General features: G+C 41.0%; 1 protein-coding gene across 1 annotated transcript in view; it reads right to left on the bottom strand.

The window, feature by feature from the left end:
* Positions 1 to 25,086, bottom strand: part of LOC139289890 (mannosyl-oligosaccharide 1,2-alpha-mannosidase IA) — a 178,958-nt gene that overhangs the window by 64,553 nt on the left and 89,319 nt on the right. The window contains exon 3 of the mRNA XM_070911550.1: positions 13,987 to 14,102. Within this exon, the coding sequence (XP_070767651.1) occupies positions 13,987 to 14,102 (116 nt within the window). The remainder of the gene's footprint in view (positions 1 to 13,986; positions 14,103 to 25,086) is intronic.

Raw genomic sequence — 25,086 nt, 5'->3', positions numbered from 1 at the left:
TAAAAAAGCAAGACCCGGGGCTCTGAAAAAGCACACAAAACAGTACGACTTAAACTCACACTGACATAAATCGGTTCAATCATCGCATCATAAGCAAGATATCAAGAAAGTCCTCTCAGAGGCTGTGTTCATATGAATAAATACAAATTCTGCATTCATTTTAACTGTGCAGAAGGTGAAGTGGAATAACTGCACAGCAGATTGGATTTGACTCCGACTAAAGGCTCACTGTGGAATTGGTTGGATCTTAATAGCTTTTTCCAGCTTAACATTTTAATTTGTCCAAAACAGAAGTAAATTTTGCTGTTTTGTTTTTGATTAAAACACATAAAAAATACGACTTTTTAAAGCTGTTAATTGGGCAAACACATCCCGCTCATATCGTAATATCCCATTATCTTTCCATAATTCTAATAAAATTCTGAAAAAAAAAGGGAAAAACAAAAATGAAATGATTTCATTTCAGCTTCAGTGATTAATTAAGTTCCTCAAAATTTATGGTAAAACGTATATTTTTATCTGGCTGAAAATAGATGAATCATAAGGGATTCCTAAAACCACACCTAGTCCAAAAAGCCATTGTGAGAGTAATCCATTCCCGCTAAGACATTAAATGTCGCAGTACAGAGTTCAATTTAACTGTGCTGCTGCTCCTCGAGGCACGTTTAAGCATGGTGCAGCAAGCATAACTGCTCGCCTGCAAGCATGACAAATAAATCAAGTAAAGTGAATAACACCTGTTTTTACTTTTTGTTTTTTCTTGTCTCTCTTCACGGTGCTCAAGCTGAGGACCTAATTAGGAGACAACATGAGGTTGTCAGTAAACACAGAAACTCTCATCACCACCGCCACCAAGATGAACCTCCAGTTTCTCCGTCTACCTTAATTCCTCAGCTCACTGGAGGAGACGGTGAAAGAAGATACTTTCTGAGGGATGATTACTCAACAGCAAGAGCAAATCTGCATTACAGTGTTGCAGTTTTAAAGTACATCAACCTCTTACTTGCACAAACATATTAGACATGAAGCTTCTCCAATGCCAAGGGAAAACAAGTGGTATGGTTCATTTTGGGTGGTGTGAAAGCTGTCAATGGAAGCCTGGTGCAAACCAGACAATCGGGCTGAAACAGCTTCCAATCCGACTCTGGTGCAATTCATTTGTGGTGTGAAAGCAAACGGACCAACCAAGACTTTTATAGATAGTAGATGTGTGGTTTTCCTAAACAAAACTACTAATAAATCCATCTGCTGTTCACGGATTGTTCAGGAAGCGATAATCTGTGTAATTGATGCATATATTTATTATTATTATGTGAATGTCAAAAGCATTTAAAACTGTGGTCTGCTGTGCTTGTATCCTACTTCAGCAGTTCAGTAAGTAAATATACACAAAGAAGCATTACAGTGCTGCATGACCTGCCGTCTGATGATGCAGGATGATAACCAAAAATCGTCCAATCAATGAGTTACCTGTTGGTCTGTATGACTTCCATGTTTAGTCCTCTTGGTTCATTTGTAAAAAGTCAGTGTGAAAACAAACCGGACCAGAACTAAAATGCCACAATGTATAATGTTTTTCGCTCAGTCTGAACTGCAGGTGTGACAACGCCTTTTGTTACTGTTTCCAAAAAGGCAACAGGCAACTGGATACTGCATTTAATGCAATGCTTCGAGTATGCATGCTACTAGAAGAAAAATTAGCATTTTAATTGTTCTACATAATATAATTGTTGTGCAGGTGGAGCCATGGCAGAAAAGATAATTAATTAACGAGTGTAATGACTCATTGGGTACATTGCTGTCGTACCTTGTAGGTGTTCTGCTTCACCAGCACCATGCAGTGTTGCTTACAGTGTTTGATGCTGGTTTCTCTGTTGATGAGTATTCAACAGCCATGGCAAAGATTGCCGTCCCACTCAGCCCAGATTTGCCTGGGACATGAGCCTGATTGGCATGGCCGCTGTGCTGCTGTGTGCCAAGGAGCTGACTAGACTGTTGCCCAGTGGTGTGTCCTGCTCAGACGCTAATGTAATGATTTACTGCTAATAAAGAGGCATCATTGTCACTGGGCAGATGACTCTCGGCATCGCCGCGATCCAGGTTTCGATTGGCTCCCACATTTCAAAGCCAAATTAGACGGATGTGACAGGAAAAAATGACCCGATGAGCCGGATAAAAATTAAGCAGATGATTGCTTCTCCTACCAGAGCTGGTGATTCACACTTACTGGCTGTGATTTAACTTGACGTAGCTAATTAACATGGAGAAATCATGAAAGGGACCAATTAGATCCTGCTACTCTAATCTCTGTCAGACTAGCAAGCTGCACACTTAAAGCTGCTGCCGCTGCTGAAAGGACTTTCCCAAGGCTGCCTGTCTCCACCAGCTACTTTCAGGGCAGAAAGCTGTTGCTGCTTTTTCCTTTTTGTCCTCCATTGTACAGTAATTACGGTCTTGATCAACATCCAAGCTGTGAGAGCAGTCTGCGACATTAGTGTTAATGACCGCTAACCTGTGGAGCATGCTAAACAGCCTTCTTTGATGGAAAGAGAGCTCTTCACTTCATGCCAAAAAAAAGAAGATGAGCCCACACAGATCAATATTTAGGTGGGTGACATCAACCTAGCTGTATAGAGTGAGTGATAAGAAAATTATATTATTAAATTGTTTGATCAGAGTTTCAATAGACTGGCCTACAAAACTAGAGAGAGTGGTGACATGATGGATTTTTGCATTTTCAAAATTGTTTTGAAACGTATACAACTGTTGTTAAAAGAGGGTCATTTAATAAAGTTAATGACGTTTTTTTTTTTCAATAGATATCCATCATCACAGTATATTAGCATGTTCCAAGAGACGGATGTTCCCATTTCATTTGTATTACTCAGTGCAATGTTGTTCTTTGAACCCACCCTAATGACACATAAAATAAATAATTAAACCAATCAAAAAGAGCGTGTGTTGCCCTCAGCGAGAAGCTCCTTTTAATTTTTCAGCAACAATCAAAAACATCAGGGAGTCGTGTCTTCTTTTTCTGAAGCCTGTATTCATGGTGGTAATTTGAAATGTAAAGTGACTGTTTCTGATTTTTCAAATAGCATTTTAACTGACAGACATTAGACGGTAATGGTTATCAGTCGCGATACATCAAGTTCTTTTTCTTTTACTCGACTGCTCCGCTCTTGTTACATTCCCATGATGCATCTTTACAAGCTGGGGGTAGACGCTTCAGTGAATACCTATTCCCATCTCAGACCAATAAATCCTGATTAAATAGTCCAAGAGAGGCATTAAGGTAAACTATTGGCTAATGGTTCAGATCTCATCAGCTATGATTTACATTTTATTTCTTTGATAACACTTATCTTTTAAAATCGGGTAATTAATCAGCGCCTAACGTCTCCTTAAACATCATCAAATAGACACGTACACAACAAAGACAGAATGTACTCCATAACATAAACATCTCCACTAAATGCCTTAAATTGTACATCATCAGCCTGGTGAATAATTAATGGTATATGCCAGGGTGATAAATTATAGCTGAATTGCAACGCAGCCCATCACCCTCCACTCACATCCTCTGCATCCCGGAATATTCGTCTATGTGCATCTGTCTATTTTCAGAGCTCGTCTTCATCTCTTGATGCTCTCTCTATACACCTGTACACACACACACACGCACACACAGACACACACACACACATCCAAAACCAGGAGAGCAGCATTCTGTGTACAGGTCTCTGCTCTCTCCTGGGGGATGCAGCAGCTCCCCACCGAGTCCTCTATGATAATGCTCGGGTCTCTCTTGGGACTTTGCTACGCTCTCACTCTGCCATTACTATTCAACCCGCTGCAGTCCATCTTCCCTCTTCCTGACTCTGTGTGTAACTGCCTGCCTCTGTCTATCATCATAAACCTCCCACTGTATTTGGCCTTGCTGACTGAGCCACATCCCTCACTTTGTCTCAGCGGCACCGGAGGCTGCTTCCCAAACTGCCGACAAGAAAAAAAAAAGAGGCACTTGAGCTGCCTAATGTTCCACTGTATTCATGTTGATATATTAAACGCCCAGTTATGTAGATGAGGTCATTAACGGAGCTAATTACTGTATCAATTATAAACATTTCTGTTTCAATACTTGTCTTCATATAACTTCAGTGGTATTAGAATGAAACTTGAGCATTAATGGCTTATAGTTGCTTCAAGGAAATCAGTTTTTCACAATTCATTTGCCGATTTATGCAGGACGGTGCTCCGAAATCTAATCAGATCATTTTCTCAACAGGGAGTTCCTGTGGTGAATCTCGGAAGTTCATACTGTGTCCTGTTCTAAGTAACCGTGTGAGGGCTGCAACAGTCATTTTCATTAGAAATTAATCTGAACACGTTTTCCCATTAGTCAATTACTAATTCTTATTCAATCTTCATATTGATTGTTTTGTCGTACGTACAGCACAAAACTCAAAAATATTCCCTTTACAATGATATAAAACACAGACAAGCAGCAAATCCTCACATTTGAGAAGCAGGAAGCAGCAACTGTTTGGCTTTTTTTGCATCAGAGCTTTTTTTCCTTAAAACAGCTGTCTGCTGCGGCTAGAAACAGTGGGAGTGAACCTAAACAGTAAAGTTGTGGGCCATAAAACCAAAACAATGAGCTGAAAGTCACTAAAATTCTCCATACAGCTGAAGGGAACTGCATAGTCAGGAAATAATTCTCTGCAGGTTCATCCCTACAAGTGACTCCTTTCACATTACCCAGTCATTTATTATAGCAGCTTTAAGTCTTACATTTTACCATAGCACTACCAAGCTGCTACGGTCCATGAACCATATTCATAGACATGTCACTATTCATGGTGCAACTTAATAGCTTGATATGTCAGTCAAACGATGTTCAAGGCATTTTTGCGTCAACATCTTAAGTCCTTCATTGATATTTTTAAACGGTGTGTACTCGTCTACTACTACTCAGAAGCTCTCAATCTGCTAATTCTGTCCTCATCGCAGTAGCAAGACCCTCATGTCAGCATAAATGAGCCAAATGAGTCCACGGGGGCAAAGTTCATGAACGACATAAAACGTGCCGGTAAATATCCGTAATGATGAACCACCCACGCAAAATGTACTTTGCCCTCAACATCCTGAGACAGAATGTCAGCTCGGCTCGACCTCGGCTCGGGGGCACTGCGTCTCCACTGAAGCATCTCCCGGCACCGTAAATGACACTGTTTTTCCTCCGACGCCTGCATGACTGGGAGCAAGTTGGGTCTCATTTAGCTCAGACAGGAGGCCATTGGGGGTCAAAAAACAGCTCTGCAGAGGTAAACAACAACCTTGCTCCAGGTCCTCTTGTTATGAACTGATGACACTTTATCTTGTCCTCAAACGTGAGCGTACATTTAGAAAACAACTCATTAACAGCTGATTAAAAACAGGCTCATTTAAAAGCTAGTGATACCAAATATGGATGAGAACGGCCAAACACTGACTATATGACTCAACAATTTTGGGGGAAAAAAGTGAAAGTAATTCTGAATATGTTTTGCTCAAAATATTTTAGGAAAACAACCGACACATGCACTTTATATTTGCCTGAGGCGTTTGCAAAGTTGAACTCAGTCAACAAGTTTCTTCTTTGGCAATTATGCTAAAGTTACCAAGACATCTCTCTCCATCTCCAGCTGTGTTACGCGTGTGTGTCATGGACCTGTACACACACTATATTGTTCAGTAGTTGGTGAGCTGCTGTCGGCAATCTCTGAGACGATTTTGATGAAGCAAGTCTACTCAAGTCTACTCCCACACCAAACATTCACTCCTCTGTGAAAGGAGTGTATCTTGCGTGGAAGTCTGCAAGCAAACTGTCTATCTGAACTCTTTCTGGCCTCTGGGCCGAGCATCCTTTTGAAGTGCAACAGATTAACAGCAACAACAATAAGCAATGTATCTGCGCTCATTCTACCAAAAACTCAATTACATCTGGATTATAACAACACTGATATAAATACACTTGAGCTATTTTCAATCTAAACACTTTCTCTCGCTGCAATTTATTTGAATGTAATGGAATTGAGACCTCAAGCTAAAGCAGACATTTTGTACTGTTTTATAGACATCTCAAGCAAACAGAAGAGTTGTACAGGGAGATTTGAGAGTTGTTTTTTTTTGTGTGTTGCAGGGATATATATGCTTCTGACAATATACAACTCTCACCACAAAATACTCCAATATTCGGCTTCATTCCTACCGCACATTTCTTCACATTTCAACACTGTCAAGCTCACAGCAAGAGACGACAACAGCAAATGAGTGCAGAAAATAACCCAAAACAAACAAGTGAACTATGAAGTATTTTTTTCTCATGACACGTTATACTTCTTCTCCACTACTTTTATTTGATAACTTTAGTTACTAGTTACTTTACAAATCAAGATTTTTGCACACAAAACATATGACAATGCACAAGTAGAGCTGAAACGATTAATCAATTATTTGACTGACAGAAAATTTAAATGAACTATTTTGATAATCTTTTAATCGTTTTTCATGCAAATATTGCCAAAAATGGTTCCAGCTTCCAAAATGTGAGGATTTGCTGCCTTTGATTTTAATTATTTTAATCATTTTAATTAATTTTAATAATTTGTAGGTTTGGATTATTGGTTGGACAAAAACATTGGCATTTTGAAGGTGCCCCTTTAGACACAAACCAAAGAATCAATGTGTTAATCAAGAAAATAATCATCAGATTAATCCATAATGGAAATAATCATTAGTTGCAGTCCAACACAAAGTAGCTCCACCTCAACTGACTACAACAGTAAAAATATGTAATAGTATATCAGTCACAGGGGACATTTTTTCTGCTTTGAGTACTCTCACTTATAATACTTTCATGGCAGCCCATCCAATAGTTGCTGAGACATTTCACTCAAATGTGAACCTTGTGTAAAGGAAAAGATCACCAAAGCCATTAGGTTACATCCTCTGGGGATCATGAATACCTGTACAAAATTTAACGCCAATCCATCCAATAGTTGTTGAGATATTTCAGTCTGGACTGAGTGGTGAACCAATCAACCGCCATGCTGCTGACAAAAAAAAGCCTCTCAGCAGGAGCAAAGTTTTAATGCACTAACATGAAAACACACCTTCCATGTCACCATCACCCTCTTCACCTCCCTGACAGTATGCTTCAGAAACAATGGTGAGGTCCATCCACTCCCACTCTGCTGTCTCTCTTTCATGTACTCTGCACTATTTAGTGACACTTACACATATCAACATCCACACACACGAATTGTTCACGGCTAGAAAAATGCAGCATGAGCCATGAAAGGAAAAACAAAGTTTCTCCCAGTGACACCCATGAGACTTCACACTCACTTACGTCTCACCTGAGATGCAGAATTCTGGGCCTGATTGTGCTAATTATCCCGTCACTTTGCGGTCCAGGTTTGGGCTCAGGAGATTTTCACTGTGGTGTATCAGGAGTTATTGCCAGTGCACGTTACTAGTTACGCTGAAGAGGCTTTATGGGAACCATCAACAAACACACGAGGGGGCCCTTTAACCTATAAACAGCCACAAATGTAAAATCACAGTAGATGAGATTTCACTGAGAAAGATGTGCACATTTCTGTACAAGATGGTTCAGTTTGACAGCACTACAACATCAGCACAGTTACCTGCAATACTATTAATGTCCCTTAATGTTCTGTTGACAGCAGAGACAGCCAAAAGTCAGCCTGCAGGGTAATACCACATGGCAGACTAACAAATAAATAAAATACATGGTTGGATTTCATCTGCTGAAAATGCAACAAGAAGCCTTTGAGTCCCATGGTGCACCTAAAACCTTCTGCGTCATTAAGTTAAAAATACTTTACACATAAACTATAAATTTTTTATGAAATAACCTTCTTCAATGAGAGTACAGCTTCCAAAAAGTTACATTAGAAAAAAACAACATCCATAAAACCTGTAAAGGCCGCAACTAACAATTATTTTCATTATAGGTGATCGCCTCTTGATTAAACAATTGAACGTTTGGGCCAAAAGATTTTAAAATAGTAAAGTGTGGAGGGGGCTCAGGCAGATCACCAACTACAAGCCAAGAGCCCCCAACTCTGCTAACGACCGATGCCTCGCCAACAGCCTCAACGACTTCTACTGTCGCTTTGAAAGACAATGGGACAGTCCTGACACCATCCCCCACACCATCACCCACCAGCTCCAGCCCAACAGCCCCAACCCCCTCATCACACCCGGGGCTGAACTCTCACACCTCTTACCACCACAGCTGCCCCCCACAGTGCCCCCCACTCCTCCAGCATCGACACCTCTGTCTGTCCTTGAAAGAGATGTGAACAGACTCTTCAAGAGACAAAACCCGCGAAAAGCTGCTGGACCAGACTCCATCTCTCCATCCTGCCTGAAGCGCTGCGCCGATCAGCTGTCTCCGGTGTTCACGGACATCTTCAACACCTCACTGGAGACATGCCACGTGCCAGCCTGCTTCAAGGCCTCCACCATCATCCCCGTCCCCAAAAAACCAGGGCCCACAGGATTAAATGACTACAGACCCGTCGCACTGACCTCTGTGGTCATGAAATCATTTGAACGCCTGGTCCTGTCCCACCTCAAATCCCTCACAGACCCTCTGCTGGACCCCCTGCAGTTCGCCTACAGAGCCAACAGGTCTGTAGACGACGCCGTCAACCTGGCTCTACACTTCATCCTCCAGCACCTGGACTCCGCAGGATCCTATGCCAGGATCCTGTTTGTGGACTTCAGCTCTGCCTTCAACACGATCGTCCCGGCTCTTCTTCAGGACAAGCTCTCCCAGCTGAACGTGCCTGACCCCACCTGCAGGTGGATCACAGATTTCCTGTCTGACAGGAAGCAGCACGTGAAGATGGGGAAACACGTCTCAGACTCGCGGACGATCAGCGCCGGCTCCCCTCAAGGCTGTGTTCTTTCTCCTCTACTCTTCTCCCGCTTCAAAGACAGTGGAGATGGTTGTAGACTTCAGGAAGAGCGCAGCTCCACCCGCCCCCATCACCCTGTGTGACTCTCCAGTGGACACTGTGGAGTCCTTCCGTTTCCTGGGCTCCATCATCAGCCAGGACCTCCGGTGGGAGCTGAACATCAGCTCCCTCATCAAGAAAGCCCAACAGAGGATGTACTTCCTGAGGCAGCTGAAGAAGTTTAACCTGCCACAAACGATGCTGGTTCACTTCTACACTGCCATCATAGAGTCCATCCTCACCTCCTCCATCACCGTCTGGTACGCTGCTGCCTCCACCAAGGACAGACGCAGACTGCAGCGTATCATCCGCTCTGCAGAGAGGGTGATCGGCTGCAACCTCCCATCTCTTCAGGACCTGTACTCCTCCAGGACCCTGAGGAGAGCAGGGAAGATCGCTGCCGACCCCTCCCACCCCGGACACCATCTGTTCGACCCCCTCCCCTCTGGCAGGAGGCTGCGGTCCATCAGGACCAAAACCTCCCCAGTTGCATCTTGCATCTATGAATGAATGACCACAGGCTTGAGAGTGGCAGCCCATAATAGGAGTCTGTAGTGTTGTGGAATAAAAATAATGGTCTGAATGGTAATATTTGTAACCATGTGTTGCTATTTCCAGTTAGATTGGACTGCTGGATTAAGTCTCAAAGGTCAATGACCTGTAACAATGCAGGTAATGTGAGTTTTGTTACTTTAAAACCTCCATAACACGAACGCAGAGAACAAATACTGAGGTTGGATCTGTGCAAAACAACCCTATTAGACGCATCCTCTTTGCAGAACCCATATCCCTCAATAAACCAATCACAACACCATGTTTTCTTAATTTTTATTTTACACCCTGATATGTGTGCATTTAAACTACAAGAGGATGAAAGTAGATGAAAGCCCTAAAAGACAGAAGCTTTGAGTAAAATGATCAGATTCATCTGTTCCCATCGTGTCGTGTTATCACACGCTAATCTGGTACATTTCCTGATGATGGGAGAGAAGCGCTGAACCAGGCAATGACTGATATGGAGAGAGTTGAAATAACAGTGACTGAGAGAGTAGAGGAGGAGGAGGAAGAGGAGGAGGAGGGAGGTCTGGAGGTGTAATAAAATTTAGGAGGCGACATGAGGGAATACAATCCAATCTTAAAGTCCTCATTAATCACTGTTCTTTACTCTCTCTTAAATGAGAAACGGTCTGATGACCTGCCAGAGGACAAGTGCTTGACCACAACTTAAAACTCATGCAGCACTGACAAAACTGTTGAGAGAAGATCCTTATAATAGAGCAATATAAAGCACATTATGCCACCTACACAGAAATACTAGAGAACTAAGTCCTAGTCAGACTCAAGAACCCCCATAATACTAACTGGCTGCGATAATGCCAACTACTTATTCAAGCTTTATGCAACAACAGCTTGTGGAAAAATATGGCAAAAGCTAGCATTGGCGGAAACATAGTGGAGCTTCTTTTGTCTTGATAATTGGCTCCACCAGCAGAATGGGCCAGTCTGTCTGTTGGGCAGCTCAGCAGGATCTGCATCAGGAGCTTGTTGTTTGTCTTAAAGTCATATGGCCAAGATGCATTTCAAAGAATGTAATTTGTTCCTTTGGCACAGAGTTTTAAAATCTGTTGCTTCTGCCTGACTAAACCCATTAGTTTGGGTTTAAACAAAAGTGGAGAGTTCTGCAATTGCATTTGGTTTCATTCCCGCAGAAATAACTAATTATGTGAAAACTGATCACGCGGAACAGAGGCTGATGTCCGAGACAGACTGACACCTGCTGCAAATACAGTCATATCTGTACCGCTGTAATGCTGTCCTTGTCTGTCTGTCTGTCTGTTGTTTCACTGCTAACAAGTTATAAACCGGCTGTCACTATGTGTCGAGCTGTAGATGACAGACAGACCTGAACACATGAATCTAACAAGCTGCTTTCTAGTGTTACTGCGTCTGGCGACATTGTAAAGTAATTAAGAACAATGTGTGCATGTGTCTTTCCCCCTTTATTTTTCCTTATGCTACTGTAGGTGCCTTTCTATACAATAATCATATAAAACAATACAATATTCTATGACAAGAAGTTGGATAACCTTCCTGCTCCATTAAGACCTGTGGCCCAGACACCACATTGCTATTTACAAAATAACAGTCCAATATACACAAGTACGGCTTTCCTAGCTTTCCAAGACCGTAAGAAAAGTTTCTTTGCCCAATTATTATTTTTCTAACACATTTTCAGCTGACCCTGATTCTTTGAAGCACACTGCATGCAGCAGAGATCTCTCAAGTGGATATAAGTGAGAATCATGCTGAGATTTAAAAGATTAGCGTTCAGATAAAATCACCACTGGGGTTTGTGGTTGACCAGGTGTTGTTTATATCCCTTGTGTGCACTAAATAAGTTGTGAAAATTAATTACAAATTTTAAGATATAACAGGGTGTTTTGGCAGTTTGACCTGTTGGACAACTTATCCACTATCTGGTGAGAATATTCATAATAATACACCAAAATCCCTCAGATGAAAATAAGGTTACCCAGTTAGTACAAGTGCGCTTAATTTGACAATAAGGGACCGTCACAGATGGGACTTCTTGTGCTCAACTAAGCAGATGTTAGAAAGGGAAAATGCAGAAAGAATTAAAAGAGCTGCAACAAACTGAAAACAAAGCTTGGCTGGTGGAGGAGCTCTACAAACTATGTCAACTTTACAATACTAATATAAAGTTATTACTGATCCTCCTAGAAAAATTCACCTTTTTCCTATTTTGGGAATTCTATTGACTTCAAGTACTACATTTCCCCTGTAGTTGATCTTATACTTCATGCATTTCCTTAAGTGGTATTTTGGTAAAATTAGGACATCAGAACATTTCCTCAGGCTCTTGGCAAGCTTGGTGAACCGTTCCATTGCATCTGACAGTCTGTAAGAGGGTTTTTTCTGAGGCAGGCGTGTAGATGTGCAAACTGCACGAGGTACTTCAGTACCAAAATGATGATATCCTGTGACACATAAATGTTTGTCAACTGTACTGCAGACTCTCTGAGGTGTTGCAGTTATTTGATATCTAAAAACACCACTTCTCTGTGTACAGTAGACGTGCAGGTTAGTGTGTGTCAGAGTGTTTCTGTGTTAACAAAGCCTCACATCTCTCTCCGTCTCTCTCCATTTTACACAGATCAATCATGATTCCCATTTACCAAGCTGGCAAAAAAGGAATGCTATATCTAATTGATAAATGTGCATGAAGTTTGCTTGAATTACTGTAAAACTGGCTGATTTATTTTCAGAGAAGATGACAGAAGCTCACACTGCCCAAAGACGTCCTCATTATTTTAAAAGAGTCTTTCAAGACAGAAAACCGCCCCTCCACCACGATATGTAAATTATTTGCCCTTAAAATATAAAAAAATATGGAGAATGAACCTAAATTGTCACTAATAAGTCATGTCTAATGACCCAGAGGAGATGGAGTAGCAGCCTGGCGGATGTGACCCCCAGGGACCACCGATGAAGGCATGAGGGAGTAAGGCTGACGGATTGTGGCAGATCACACCCGAGACAAAGTGCAGTGTGAAGTGTAAATCTGTGTTTGTTGTCTTGATGATTGGTGACAGCCTGGCTGTTTGTCAGCGACTGCCATTACTGGCCATCTCCACTCAGGCTGTGAGGGTTGCAGCAGCCAGCAGCCAGCAGCTCCTCTCAAAGTTAATAGTCGTCTGCATTCACCGGGATAGACCGGCCGCAGGGAGACAGGGAAGCTGTGTGCGTGTTTACGAGTGTCGTGCCTCTCTTCATGTGTGCCTTTCACTATGCATATGTATCTGTGGGAGTGTCTGTGTGTGTGTGTGTGTGTGTGTGTGTGTGTGTGTGTGTGTGTGTGTTTGTGCCATGACTGAGAAACAAGATGTTGCTGAGCTCAACGAAATAAAAGCACATCATAAACACGGTTAATATGTTTTAGCCCTGATTATAGGCTGCTCCCCAGTGGAATAAACATGTGTGCACAACGGTTGGCTTGATAACATCTATTCCCACGCAATGGCGTGCTGTTCAAAGGTGGGCATCATGTGCACGATGCCACACATGTCAAATACAGTCAGGATTTGTTTTCTTAGCAAGAAACCTGAAATAAACAAGTGTTTTTAAATGCTAATTGAAGCCAATTTTGTCAGTAAATATAGAGTTGAGACATGTGACACCCTGTCATAACAGGCAGTGAATTGGTGTAATTATTGCCTCGCGTCTATAGTACGACGTTGACAGTCATAATGACATAGTCAAATTTGTAAGCTTTGTGTAATTACACTCCATTACGTAAGGCACATTTTATTACAACTTGTGGAAAACGTGACGGTGAAGTGGCCCAGAAATGACCTCTCACTTACAAAACCTACAAACTGCAGCAAACCACATAAAAACACAAAACCTGTGGTTGGCACTCTTTTCAGCTTCCACTCAAACCCAACATAATATCAGAACTGGCAATCCTCAGTTGTTCCTGTCATTACAGACTCGCTCAATGAAACGGCCATGGCCTCTTTTTTGCCTTCTCTCCCTCTCAATTTCTTCTGTCTAAAAACAACGCTTTGACCCCTCCCCTCCTCTCTTTCTTTTATTTATCACATTTTCTGCCCCACAGAGACCTTTCAGAGAGGCAGAGAATCCCATCAGTCGGTAACACGGCGTGGCCGGCAGCCACACAGGAAGCTTTTGATTCCTGCTGGAATGTCCCGAGCTTTGGAAAACTGTCAAACTCAGTGGACACAATGTTGGTGTTGAAGCACAATAGCACTGCTTAAAATCAATCCAGCACGCTGGGCCACTGCTGAAAACTTCATTACGTTAATGTGGCGGTTGCCCATGAGTTGAACTTTAAAGTGAATTACAGCATAAAAAGTAAATGATAAAAAATAAAAATTGTCCAACTAAACGAGAAGAATGAGTTTCTTACCGAGTTTAGGTCCAGACTGGTCTGCACCCACTCCTTAGCATCGTTATATTCTTCCATCAATCCCATAATATATAGTGTGTCCAGTGAGTCAATGATGGAGGCTCCTCTCAGGCCGCCTGCAAAATACATGAGAGAATTGAGTTAGTGTCTGTTCAAACAGAGACGAGTCGCTCAGGAGAAATGGTTCATGTTTAACAATTTATATTCATAACACCCCATATTAAGCCTTTATAAGTTGTTTATAAACACCTAATAACTCGTCAACAACTATAACTCCTCATATGAAACATGTCCATTTAATATTACATGTAAAAAACACAATTTACAATTGATTAATGTATCTATCAAAAATGATAGCGCTTCATTTGCTCAGGTGTGTAATTGGTGTGCATTATATATGATTACAGATATGTTGTACTACATATAAAGCATTTATGGAGAAAAAAAGCACAGGGGAAATTCATGTTTTTACATGTGAAATGTCCAGAAACCACACGTGCCTGTATATGATTTCACCACATGTGAAATGTATGTATGGAGGTTAAAATATAGTGTTACTATTTTGTAGGACGAGGTGAAAAAAGTTGAAGTTAAACTTTTGAGAAGAAACAGTGTTTTGTCACCGCAGCAAACTGCAACAGGCGGGCAAGGCAACAGGTGATTGACCAGGAATCTGGAAACTTTTTCCACAACACTGTTCCCTCTCCACATGTACGAGCGTCTGCTGGGTCTTAACGTGACTTTAAGCTGTTTTGTGAAAGTTGCAAACTGATGAAGAGCTAGCAGCATGCTGTGTTCTGCTGTATTTGTTTTACCAGTGCATCACAGTGACGCTAAACTACAGTATTTCAACCACTAATCCCTGAGGGAGTGAAAGAACCCACCCAGATGGTGTTGCCTTTTAGAACATTTCCATAATGCTGAAACCAGATTTGAGTTTACATCAAATGTCAAATTGAGAAGACATTTTTACTTAGATTCATAAAAGGAAAGAAAGTAATGAGAACTGTGAATAGCTGACAATTCATTAGTTACTGTGCTGTTACATTCTCTCGTTCTTGGAAAGTAAATTAGTACTCAGATTTAACCCCAAACCTTTAATGTTCTGATTAGCAACAGTACCTTGACAGCGCCTGTGATAAAAACTAAAACATTAAAGTCCCTCGCATGCTGAGCTCCTGTAATTGCTGCAGTGATGTTGAATGATAATACTGAAACGGCTTTGTGTGGTCCAGATGAAAAGCATCTTCTCTACGAGATTAAAAGCGCCTGCTACAAAGCATCAGTCACTGCACTGTAACATGAAAGTAAAGTCATTTAGGAATCAACCACCAGAGGGGAAAAAAAGAACTGATACATTCGATTATAGCAAACATTTAGCAGCTGCTCCTGGATTACACTCATCGTATGTGTTCCCTTTGTTACCCCAGTGTGTAAAATCTGTGTGTGTATGTGTGTGTGTGTGTGTGTATGAGCGTCTTTATGAATCTCATTTTAAGCTATTCATTTCTTTTCGCAAACTAAATGAGAAATGCTGAGGGGTGTTTATTCCATCCTGGTGGCCTTATGAGAAATTGCATGGCCTATTTTCATTCTCATATGACCAAATATTATGCAAATACAGTCGAACCTCACAGAGACAGCTCGGCACATAAGAAAAATAAACATTATCCTTAATGAATTACTGTAAAAGAGTTGAAGGGCAAAATGTGGTTTGGAAGTTTAATAACGAGAAACTGTGACTAAATAGACTGTGATTCCAACTGCTCGGGGGGCTCATATTGTAGATTACTAGAAGAATTGCAATAGCGTGAAAAGTGACCTGGTTAAATGAGAGAAGTGGTGAAAAGTCGTTCATCCCTGAGAACTACGTAGCTTACAGTAGATGGCTGGATTGATCTGATGCAACCGCACAGCAACCTGGCACATCAAAGTCTTCAGTTCTTATCAGGAATTATTGTTTAAGCTTGCCAAATATGCAAATGGTAACCATACCTTTGGGCGACAAAACATAAATATGGGAAATGAAACTCGCTTGCAGGAGCCTGCTTTTTTTTGTTGCACAACACTATGTACAATACGGCTGCAACGAACATTTCTAATCAGTTTAGTCTATAAAATGTCAGAAAATTGTGAAAATGGCCACCTCAAGTTCCCAGAGCCCAATGTGACATCTTCAGCTTGCTTGTTTTGTCAACCTTCAGTCCAAATCCAAAAGATATTCAATTAAAAACAGTATGCAGCTGAAAAAAAGCAAACCCTTACTTTTAAGGAGCTGGAAAAAGCAAAACTTTGGCATTTTTGCTTAATAAATGCCTTAAACGATTGGTCAATTATTCTGTCTTTGATTATATTGGCAGCGAAATTTGATGTGTCTTGCTGTTGTTTTCATGCTATGAAACCAATAAACAGACATGACAATAATGAACTGCTGTTGAATACTTTTCTGTCTGTTAACTAATCAATTAATTTACTAATTATTTAGCACTAGGGGTGGTGGTGCACTGCTGCAGCGCGGCTTGATCTAAACTACTCTTTACATAAACTCCTTTACTGTCAGTGGATTTATTTAGGTCAGATTCTATGAACAACTCCACTCTTTAACCCTCAAAAGGATTTTCATACTTAATCAGTATCCACTCTTATTACTATACAGTATATACTGTATAGTACTTGTAGCTGCCCTTCATACCATGAGAGCAAAACTCTGACTACCACTGACCTTTCGCCTCATCCCCATAGCTTTATGGATTAGCTGATGAGGTCAGGCAGGATACCAAAGGGCACGTGGAATAGGGATCAATGACTTGGCTTGACTGAATGATGGGTGCCATATGCTTTGGACATAAATCCAGTACTATTAATAGCATCAGAGGCAGAGAAGCACTGTTTGAAGCTTTCTACGCCTTGGAAATCGCTTATAAAGCCACATTACATTGCTAGAAAGTGATTTCTTCTCATTAGCTTTCCCTCATTTTGGTACAGTAGCCCATACCAAGCTGGTATTCCTGACAAGGTTGCCATGCCACGGCTTTGAGGATTCAGTTCAAATTTACCACACATCCCCACCCTTTGAAAGCTCATCTGCCGTGGTTTGCCTGCTGGCAGTTCACCTCATATTGTCAGCGAGAGGGCAGTGCTAGCCTGAAGCAAGACACATGTAGTCTACATAACTCTAGAAGACCATCTACCGAGGTTGTTAGCCATGTCCTAGTACGTACTGTATGCAGTTTCAGATGTATGTCGGTGTACCATATCAGAAAGACTTCCTGCTTCTGCTAATGTTACAAAGGAAGGAAAATCCAGTGTATTTTCAGATGTACCTCAAACTTTGACTCTATTATGTGGGAAAGGAGTTTTTCAGTTTGCTTACTGAACAGCCTTATCTCTATTCGATGACAAATAGTCATGGTGACAACTGAGAGGAGGGCTGTAGTCAGATATCTGATGCACTCTGGTTATCCAACCCCAGAGGCAGCTCTCTGTGGCTGCAGGCAAAGCAGCCAAGTGTGGAAAATTCCCATTGAAAACAGCACCAAAGCTAAGATGATTGATTGACTCTGAGGATAGACGGAGCAGATCAATCCATCATGGTGTACTCCTTCAGCTTCCATGGTTTAAGACCCTATTTATTTCTGTAGCCCTACAAATGGAAGGAGCCGTGAGGGATCCTCTGAGGGCCGGGGCAATAGGTGTGTTCTATTGTGTATTTATAAAGACTGATAAACATGCACACACTGACATGCTTTGGGGTCTTTGTCAATTTGCATTCTAATGTGCTCCACAGTGCATTTAGCATGTAATATTTAATGTCTAGTAAGGCTCAAAAGTAAACAAACGCAATCTTTATTTACACTGAGGAGCATCAGATAATGACTTAACCAATAAGAAGGAATGGTAACACCCATGTTTTATTGCAAGAATAAACATTTACTTGGCTCACAGCATATAAAAGCTACCTGTGAAAGATACAGGAAATAAAAAGAAAAAGTATCAGCCTCAAACACTGTACATTTATGGCATCAGACCATAAATAAAGACAGACCATCTACCGAACAAGGATTGATTACCAACTGGGCAAAGCAGGCAACTGCGCAGGGGGCACCAGACCCTGAGGGATCCCAGGTTCACTGCATGCCCATTGGTTTTGGTAATTTGATTAATTGCACTTTTGTTAGGGAATTCACACCCCTATTATATTTGTTATTAGCAATTCTGTGGCCATGTCTTGAGAAGAGATGCTGTGTAAAAATCTAGTTTTAAGAGCGTTATTATTTTAGTATTTTCATATTGGGCTCACGTGATACATATTCTAAGCTGCATTTATTCAATGGGAAGGTGACAGAGTACATAGACATTGCACTGGGCCATGGCCCCCTAACAGGTTCACACAACATGAGGTCATTTCACAACACTATGCAGTAGTACTTTATCCGTAGTCTCTGCTACAGACTAAATACATGACTAAACTAAGGCTGCACCTAATGATAATTGTCATTACTGATTAATTTTTGTTTTCTTCTGATTAATCAATCAATTGTTTACTCTATAAAATGTCAAAACTACAACAGAATGTGAAAAATGCCCATCCCAAGTGCCCAAAGACATGTCATGTAAGGTCATGTATTAACATTGCTTGCTTTGAGCGACCAATGATCGGTTTACAATTTATATAAAACAGAAATAAAAAGCAGGAATTCTTCACATTTAAGAGGCAGCACACGTGACTTAAATGACTATCAATTGTGAAAATGTTGTTGATACATTTTCTGTAGATTGACTAATTCATTATTCAACTAATAGTTTCTGCACTAGGTTGAATGTTTTATATTGAAAAAATAACAAACATTCTCACAGGCATGGTCTAATAAACTAAAGAACTGTGATATTGTAAAATAAAGACTGGAGCTCAGAGAAAGGCAGAAAGGACAGAAAACACTAATTACCTAATATTAACATATTACCTAAACCCTGTTAAACATGAGCTTGTTACATTAATTTTGCTTAATTACATCTTATCTTGGTGCTAAAAGTGTGCATGAATACACTAACATGCACATGTCCTTTGAGCATCAGTCTTAGAACGTAGATACTAATGTACACAAGTTAGAAGTGTGCGCAAAAATGACTGAAGAGTGTGTGTGTGTGTGCGTGTGTGTGTGTGTGTCTGTGTAGGCACGCAGAGTACAGGGAAAACCATTAGTGAGACATTGGCCGGTGGATGTTCATTTATCATGGCTGTCACAGGCCAGTCAGTGTCGGTCAGGGGGGTTACATTAGACTGCCAGAGTCCACATGATCAATCACTCGCTGCAGCCCATTTGTGTGTTGTGATATTACACGCCTCGCTCTTGCTTCCTCTTTTTCTCACTCTTCCTCACACACACACACATACACTACCGATATATATGTATCAGGATAAACCGCTCCTTTATTTAATCCCTCAGGGGATAGTTCAGAGGCAACATTTCTGCTCTAATTTCATTTAACCAGCATATACTGTACTGTACATATACTGTAAGTGCATCCAAAATACATGCTAATATTCCTGAAATGCCACCCAATGTTCATTGTAAATTCCATTGACTAAGTACATTAGAAGCGCAATATACTTAACCATATAGGAATAATTAGATTTCAGCGATGGAGGGTTTTAATACACCCATGGGAAAACAGGAGTTAAATCAGAGCTATGGTACATTTCTCTTTTTAGCTCATGACTCATGGCACAAACAGCCGTAGGAATAAAATATTAAAGATGTGGTGAGTAAGTCATCCTGTTAACGTCATCAAAGTGAATCTGATTGATGCAGACGCCGGTATTCACATTAATTACACTACCCTGTGTTACTAGTGGTTGCCAGTATCCAATTATCAATCGCCAGGGCAATGAGCATCATGTTAGCGCTAATGCTATCTGGCACCAGAGAGAGAGGGTTAGCGAGCCAGACGTGTCTGTGTGATGTTAACGATATCTAACTGTTTGCTATTCGAGGCACACGGTTAGCACCGCGGATAAAGTGCACTAAGGAGATGACTCTGTAGGTGAGTGGACTTTTGATGGAGAGTGCCAACAGAGCAACGGTGGGGGAGAAGAGAGCGAGTTTAGAGGGAGTGGGATTAAGTAGAGTTAGCAAGCAGAACATGAAAAAGGTAGGGGGGAAACTAAGAGTGAGAAAAGTCATGTGCATCAATTAAGATGGAATTTTCTGAAATGGTTTGAATCCTGAAGATGTGCTTCAGTCTCCTTGAGAAGCAGATGTCAGATAAATCGAGGAACATCAATACAGTGGAAACTGATTATAGTGATCACGTCTGTCCGGGTCAAATTGATAACTCTAAGTGGATGATCATTGATGAACTGTGTTTTTTCTTTTTCTTTATTTCTCATGCAGATTACCATCTAAGTGACATTTGTATATTCATTACATGAATATACAGTAATGACAGCTGTTTCAAAAGATTTTCAAATTACAGTAAAAATTCAATTACTGTACTTAGAGTGCATCTCATTTTTGGCAGTTTGTCATAAGCTTCAAGGAGACTACGTTTTTCATTGAGAGAAAATTACTTTCTTTTTCCGATCATGATTTCAAAGTGCACGCAGCACCAGCCTCACCTCGCAAGGCAAAGTAGCATGGGAGTAAAGTAAAAAAAAAAAAAAAGATTTACCATAGTTCTTAAAAATGTTCCCATATGTTGTCATGTAAAAAAGACCCAAAATGAACACTGTGAGCGGACTACTTGATTACTATAATTACTTAAACAGCGAAGTCTCAACAATGATGTGAATTTGGTTTTGATCACACAGACTTTGGGAAAAAACAACAATGTTTTTGTCTTATCTCCATAAAACAGTACAGTCTGAGAAAGTGCTGTTTAACAATAGCAAGCATTACTTGCTAGCTTATGATGATAAAGCAACAAACTTCCAATCCATGATCTCTCTGTGATAACAGCACAGCCCAGATAGTTTGGTGGTTCACAGGTGAAAAGACACCTGGCTGTCTTTGAAAACTGGGGTAAATGTGGTTGAAAAGTTTAAGTTTTTGATGTTATATCCCCTGGATCTTTGACAAAAACAATTAACAAAAAAAATAAATAAATCATTTACATACATTGCAGTCTTATTGCGCAGGTTTACAAGTGAGATGTCACTGAAGTAATGGCAGCTTGTTGACTCCGGCTTCAACCCGGATTTGTCTAAATACATTTTCAGCTTCTTGTGTTTTGTAGGCATCCCGACAAACCCCAAAGTATTTCTGACTGCAGGGCCCAAACAGCTTGTCAACCGTCCAAAGATAAGCCAGCTGAAACTGACAGTGCCACTATCAGAGGGAACTTGCACTAAGACCTTCTTCTGCAGTCGCAAACATAAGATCCTTACTTCCAGATCCTATCCTATCCTTGCTACAAGATGTAAGTGGGGGAAACTAATCCCACTGATTATCAATGTAAAGACTGTTCACAGAACAAGGGTGCATACATGGGGATCATTAGAAGTGTTCACTTGAATCCTCACTTTCACTCAAGACTGCCCAATTTGTTCTGTTTGCACAAGACAAATTGTTACTGCTACGTATTGCACATTCTCCAGTCAACCTTTGAGAAGATCCAGTCTCAAGTAATACTACAGGATAAGAGGCGAATCTAAAGGGAGTCTGGAAGAGCAGGTGACAGCCAATGAGACAGAGCTGTTGGGAGCGGGCTGTTTACTGAGACGCATTGTTTAAATCATAAGGCTAAGGCAAGCTGACCCTCCTTCAAGGAATATGCATAGCTGTATTGTGTGTGAGACATTGATGTAGCACCCCTGTCCAGACAAGAGCTGTGGAAGATGAAGAAGGGAGGTGACGGCTCAGAAAACAGCCCAGCTCAAAGTGAAGTGGCAAAAAACACCACCGGATAAATGGCTGCCAGACAAACTGACTTGTAACCTGCTCGTACTGTATGTCAGTGTGTCAGTGAGGAAATCACTATGAACTTAACTCGAATGCAGATCCAGAACTACAGAAACATAGTTATTTGTAGCCTTCAAGAATCCATTGACCATTCCTGTTTAATCTGTTCTAGATGAAACAATCTCAACAATCTCTTCAATAGCTGAGCTTATAATCATATCACATGATCTTCATCTGCAGATGGAGTTTGCCCTGTTGTCACAGAATTGTAGGTGTCCAAATGTTCATATTTTTCTGAGCACTTCAGGTTCAAAGTTCATTCTTGACCTTGAAAACAAAAGTCGAGAAAACAATCTCACAGCAAGGTCCACCTAGTACCTTCTCCGAAGCTTTCGATCATGTGATACGATCACACAAGTATAACTGAATACCTCAGTTTTCTGTTGTATTGTTGATTGTTTTGATTTTAATCTGTTGCCTCAGTTAAGACGTGCATTGAATATAAGCTATTTTCCTGCTGACTTTCATTTGAAAAAGACCATTTTGTCCAAAGAGTCAGTACTGTGTGTCCGAAGAATTAAGTGGAGTCCTTCCTTATTCTGTGGATACATCTGTATGCACGCTTTGCTGCCATGGCTACCAGTACTGTGCATATAAATCCCACTACTACCTCTCAGTAAAAGGACAGCATGGACAAAATTAGAGGCAACCAGTCCTGATTGCAACCCATGTCACCCCACAGACCCCCTCTCTATCAAACCCTGTCTCTCCATTTTCACCATTATGGTAATCACACAGTCAAACTGCCCCACAAAAAGACTAGCATCTAATGTTGCTTTGTGCCTTCCAGTGAGATAGCACTTGCTTGGTAAGACAGAGGAAGGGACAGAGAATTGATAGATCAAGGTACATTAGAGCCGGAGTCAGAATAAATTTGTTCCATTATGAGGCCTGCAGAGGAGGAGGCGACTGAGCCAGAGGCTTCAGCTATAATCATGGACAGCAGGAATCCTTTATTTTAGTGTTTAGTCTCTGCACGTTGTACCAGGCAGCTGATGAATACTCGTCAGAGGGAGACAGTATCAATGTCTCATTGACTTCTGAGGTACTGTGATTTATTTTAATGTAGTAAGTAAGGAGAGCTGTTTTATTTCATTTTTCTTCTACTTTTTCAGGCAAGCCTCCAAAGTTCTATAAAAATTTAATTGGAAAAACCCTGAACTATATTCCACTATTGGTGGCTTGGTGTTAATTTTTGTGTTTGTTGCTAAATATATTTTCACAATTTTTTGTGTAAGTATTTTTGGATATATTATGGTGAGTAAATGATGATGATCATTGAGAAATATGTGCAGAATGTGTCATCAGTACAGTCTTTGACTTCACATTTGACTCAGCAATGTTTCGTTTTTCACGTTAAAAGTGAAAGTAAATCAGCCAAAATGAAGGCAACAGGCAAATCCCAGTTAACACTGCCGAATTTAAAATAAGCTTAAAGGAATAGACCACCACGCACAGTGAATGTTAATTTGACAGTATGGAAATAGGTTCAAATGTGAGATGACCCTTTCACAAGGGTTATCAATAAACTATCAAAGTGTCAAAGACTAAAGAGCCAATCAACACACCTTCGCACATATTAATCTAATAACAAACAAATACAAAATGCACACTGTCCAGACATGATTAGAGAGGCTCCAGACTTTGAGCGGCGCACATGTCAATCTAATTGCAGCAATCTAATTTGCCACTCTGGGAGAGCGTGGCGTGTCAGTGCAGCAGCCCTGTCTGATATGACAGCCTCTCAGATGAGATTACACACCGCACACAGTGTTATCGAACCCCTCACCTCCTCCCTCTCCCAAAAGCCTCTCTTGCATTGATCAACAGACACGCAGCACAGTAGGAGAGGGGGGATCATACATCTGATGCTCTGTCAACCCACAAAACCTGATTGGAGATGACAGATAAAGCTAGAGGCTGCGATTAGGCAGTTGATAAAGACACTCAGCCACGGCGCCGCAGCAACAATTCAGGCCGTCATAAGGTCATCTAACATAAATCCAAAAAGTAAACAGAAAGAAAGAATATTCACAGTAATTAATAAAAACTTCTTTTGCAGGAGGGGTCAGCAGGGTGAAGAATGCATGAAATTTTCAGTCTGAAGTTTCAGGTGTAACCTTGATAGAAATCCACTTTGCAAGCTTAATCTCTGATTTCTTCTACAGACGAAAAAAAGAGGCAGTGCTTCCCATCCTGTCCACCAGACTTCAACTCATCTGAATGCACCTTTCTAGCTCACTAGTCACGCACAGAAAAATGTGCAGCCCAACCAATTCGGGAGAGCTGTAATAACCTGTTGACAAAGAGCACCCGACAGCTAGAGAAATTAAACTGGCCATTTTAAAGAGCAGCTGCTTCGCATCATTTGTGCAGCCCTGCAGGCATTCGAAGAGTTAGGAAGCTATGTACGCTACCCATGTGTGTATGTGTGTGTGTGTGTGTGTGTGTGTTTATCTGATGTTTATTCTTATATCTATGTGCTCTTTTGCATATCTAGTTCATGTCTTTTAACGACTGGTCCGGAAGGACAGTAAAACTTAATCAGGTTTCTAACAGGCAGTAAAGAAATAATTGTAGCTTCTGGGTGGTTAATTTCTGGTTAAATGAAACTGCAGGATTATTAAAAAAGAAGATTTTAATTAAGGAAAAGACATGAACTTTTCCACTTTTCTAATCAACCTGTAGAAAGCCCATTTAGAGACCACTTTGAAAGGTACTGCTCCTTGCCTACAATTTCACACTCAATTACAATGGAAATGCAAACTTTCTAACATTATTTCCTAGAGGAATATGAGTTAGGAGCCTTGTCCACATTACTCAATATCCATTTCTATTTCACCGCTTCACCCGTTCCTCTGTTTATTTCAGTGTCACCCTCTTCTGTTTCCAGGATGCCAGAGGCTGTTAGCACCATTCAACCCCCCCCCACCTCTGAAGTGTGGCCCAGACTGTCGCACTCAGTTGGAAAGTTCTTCCAACCCTCGCGGCAGGATACACCAACAGAAGGAATTCATTTCATGCGATTTTGCTTATTCATTCTGCCACCACCGTCCTTCTTCCCTCCACTCACCGCTCTGAGTCAACCACAGAGGACCTGAGCCCCACCTTGCACTGATTTGCTATGGATAGCCTGTGA

The sequence above is a fragment of the Enoplosus armatus genome, chromosome 9 (assembly GCF_043641665.1).
Source record: "Enoplosus armatus isolate fEnoArm2 chromosome 9, fEnoArm2.hap1, whole genome shotgun sequence".
Classification (NCBI taxonomy): domain Eukaryota; kingdom Metazoa; phylum Chordata; class Actinopteri; order Centrarchiformes; family Enoplosidae; genus Enoplosus; species Enoplosus armatus.
The sequence above is the reverse complement of the archived record's forward strand: the minus strand, read 5'-3'. Positions and strand labels throughout refer to the sequence as shown.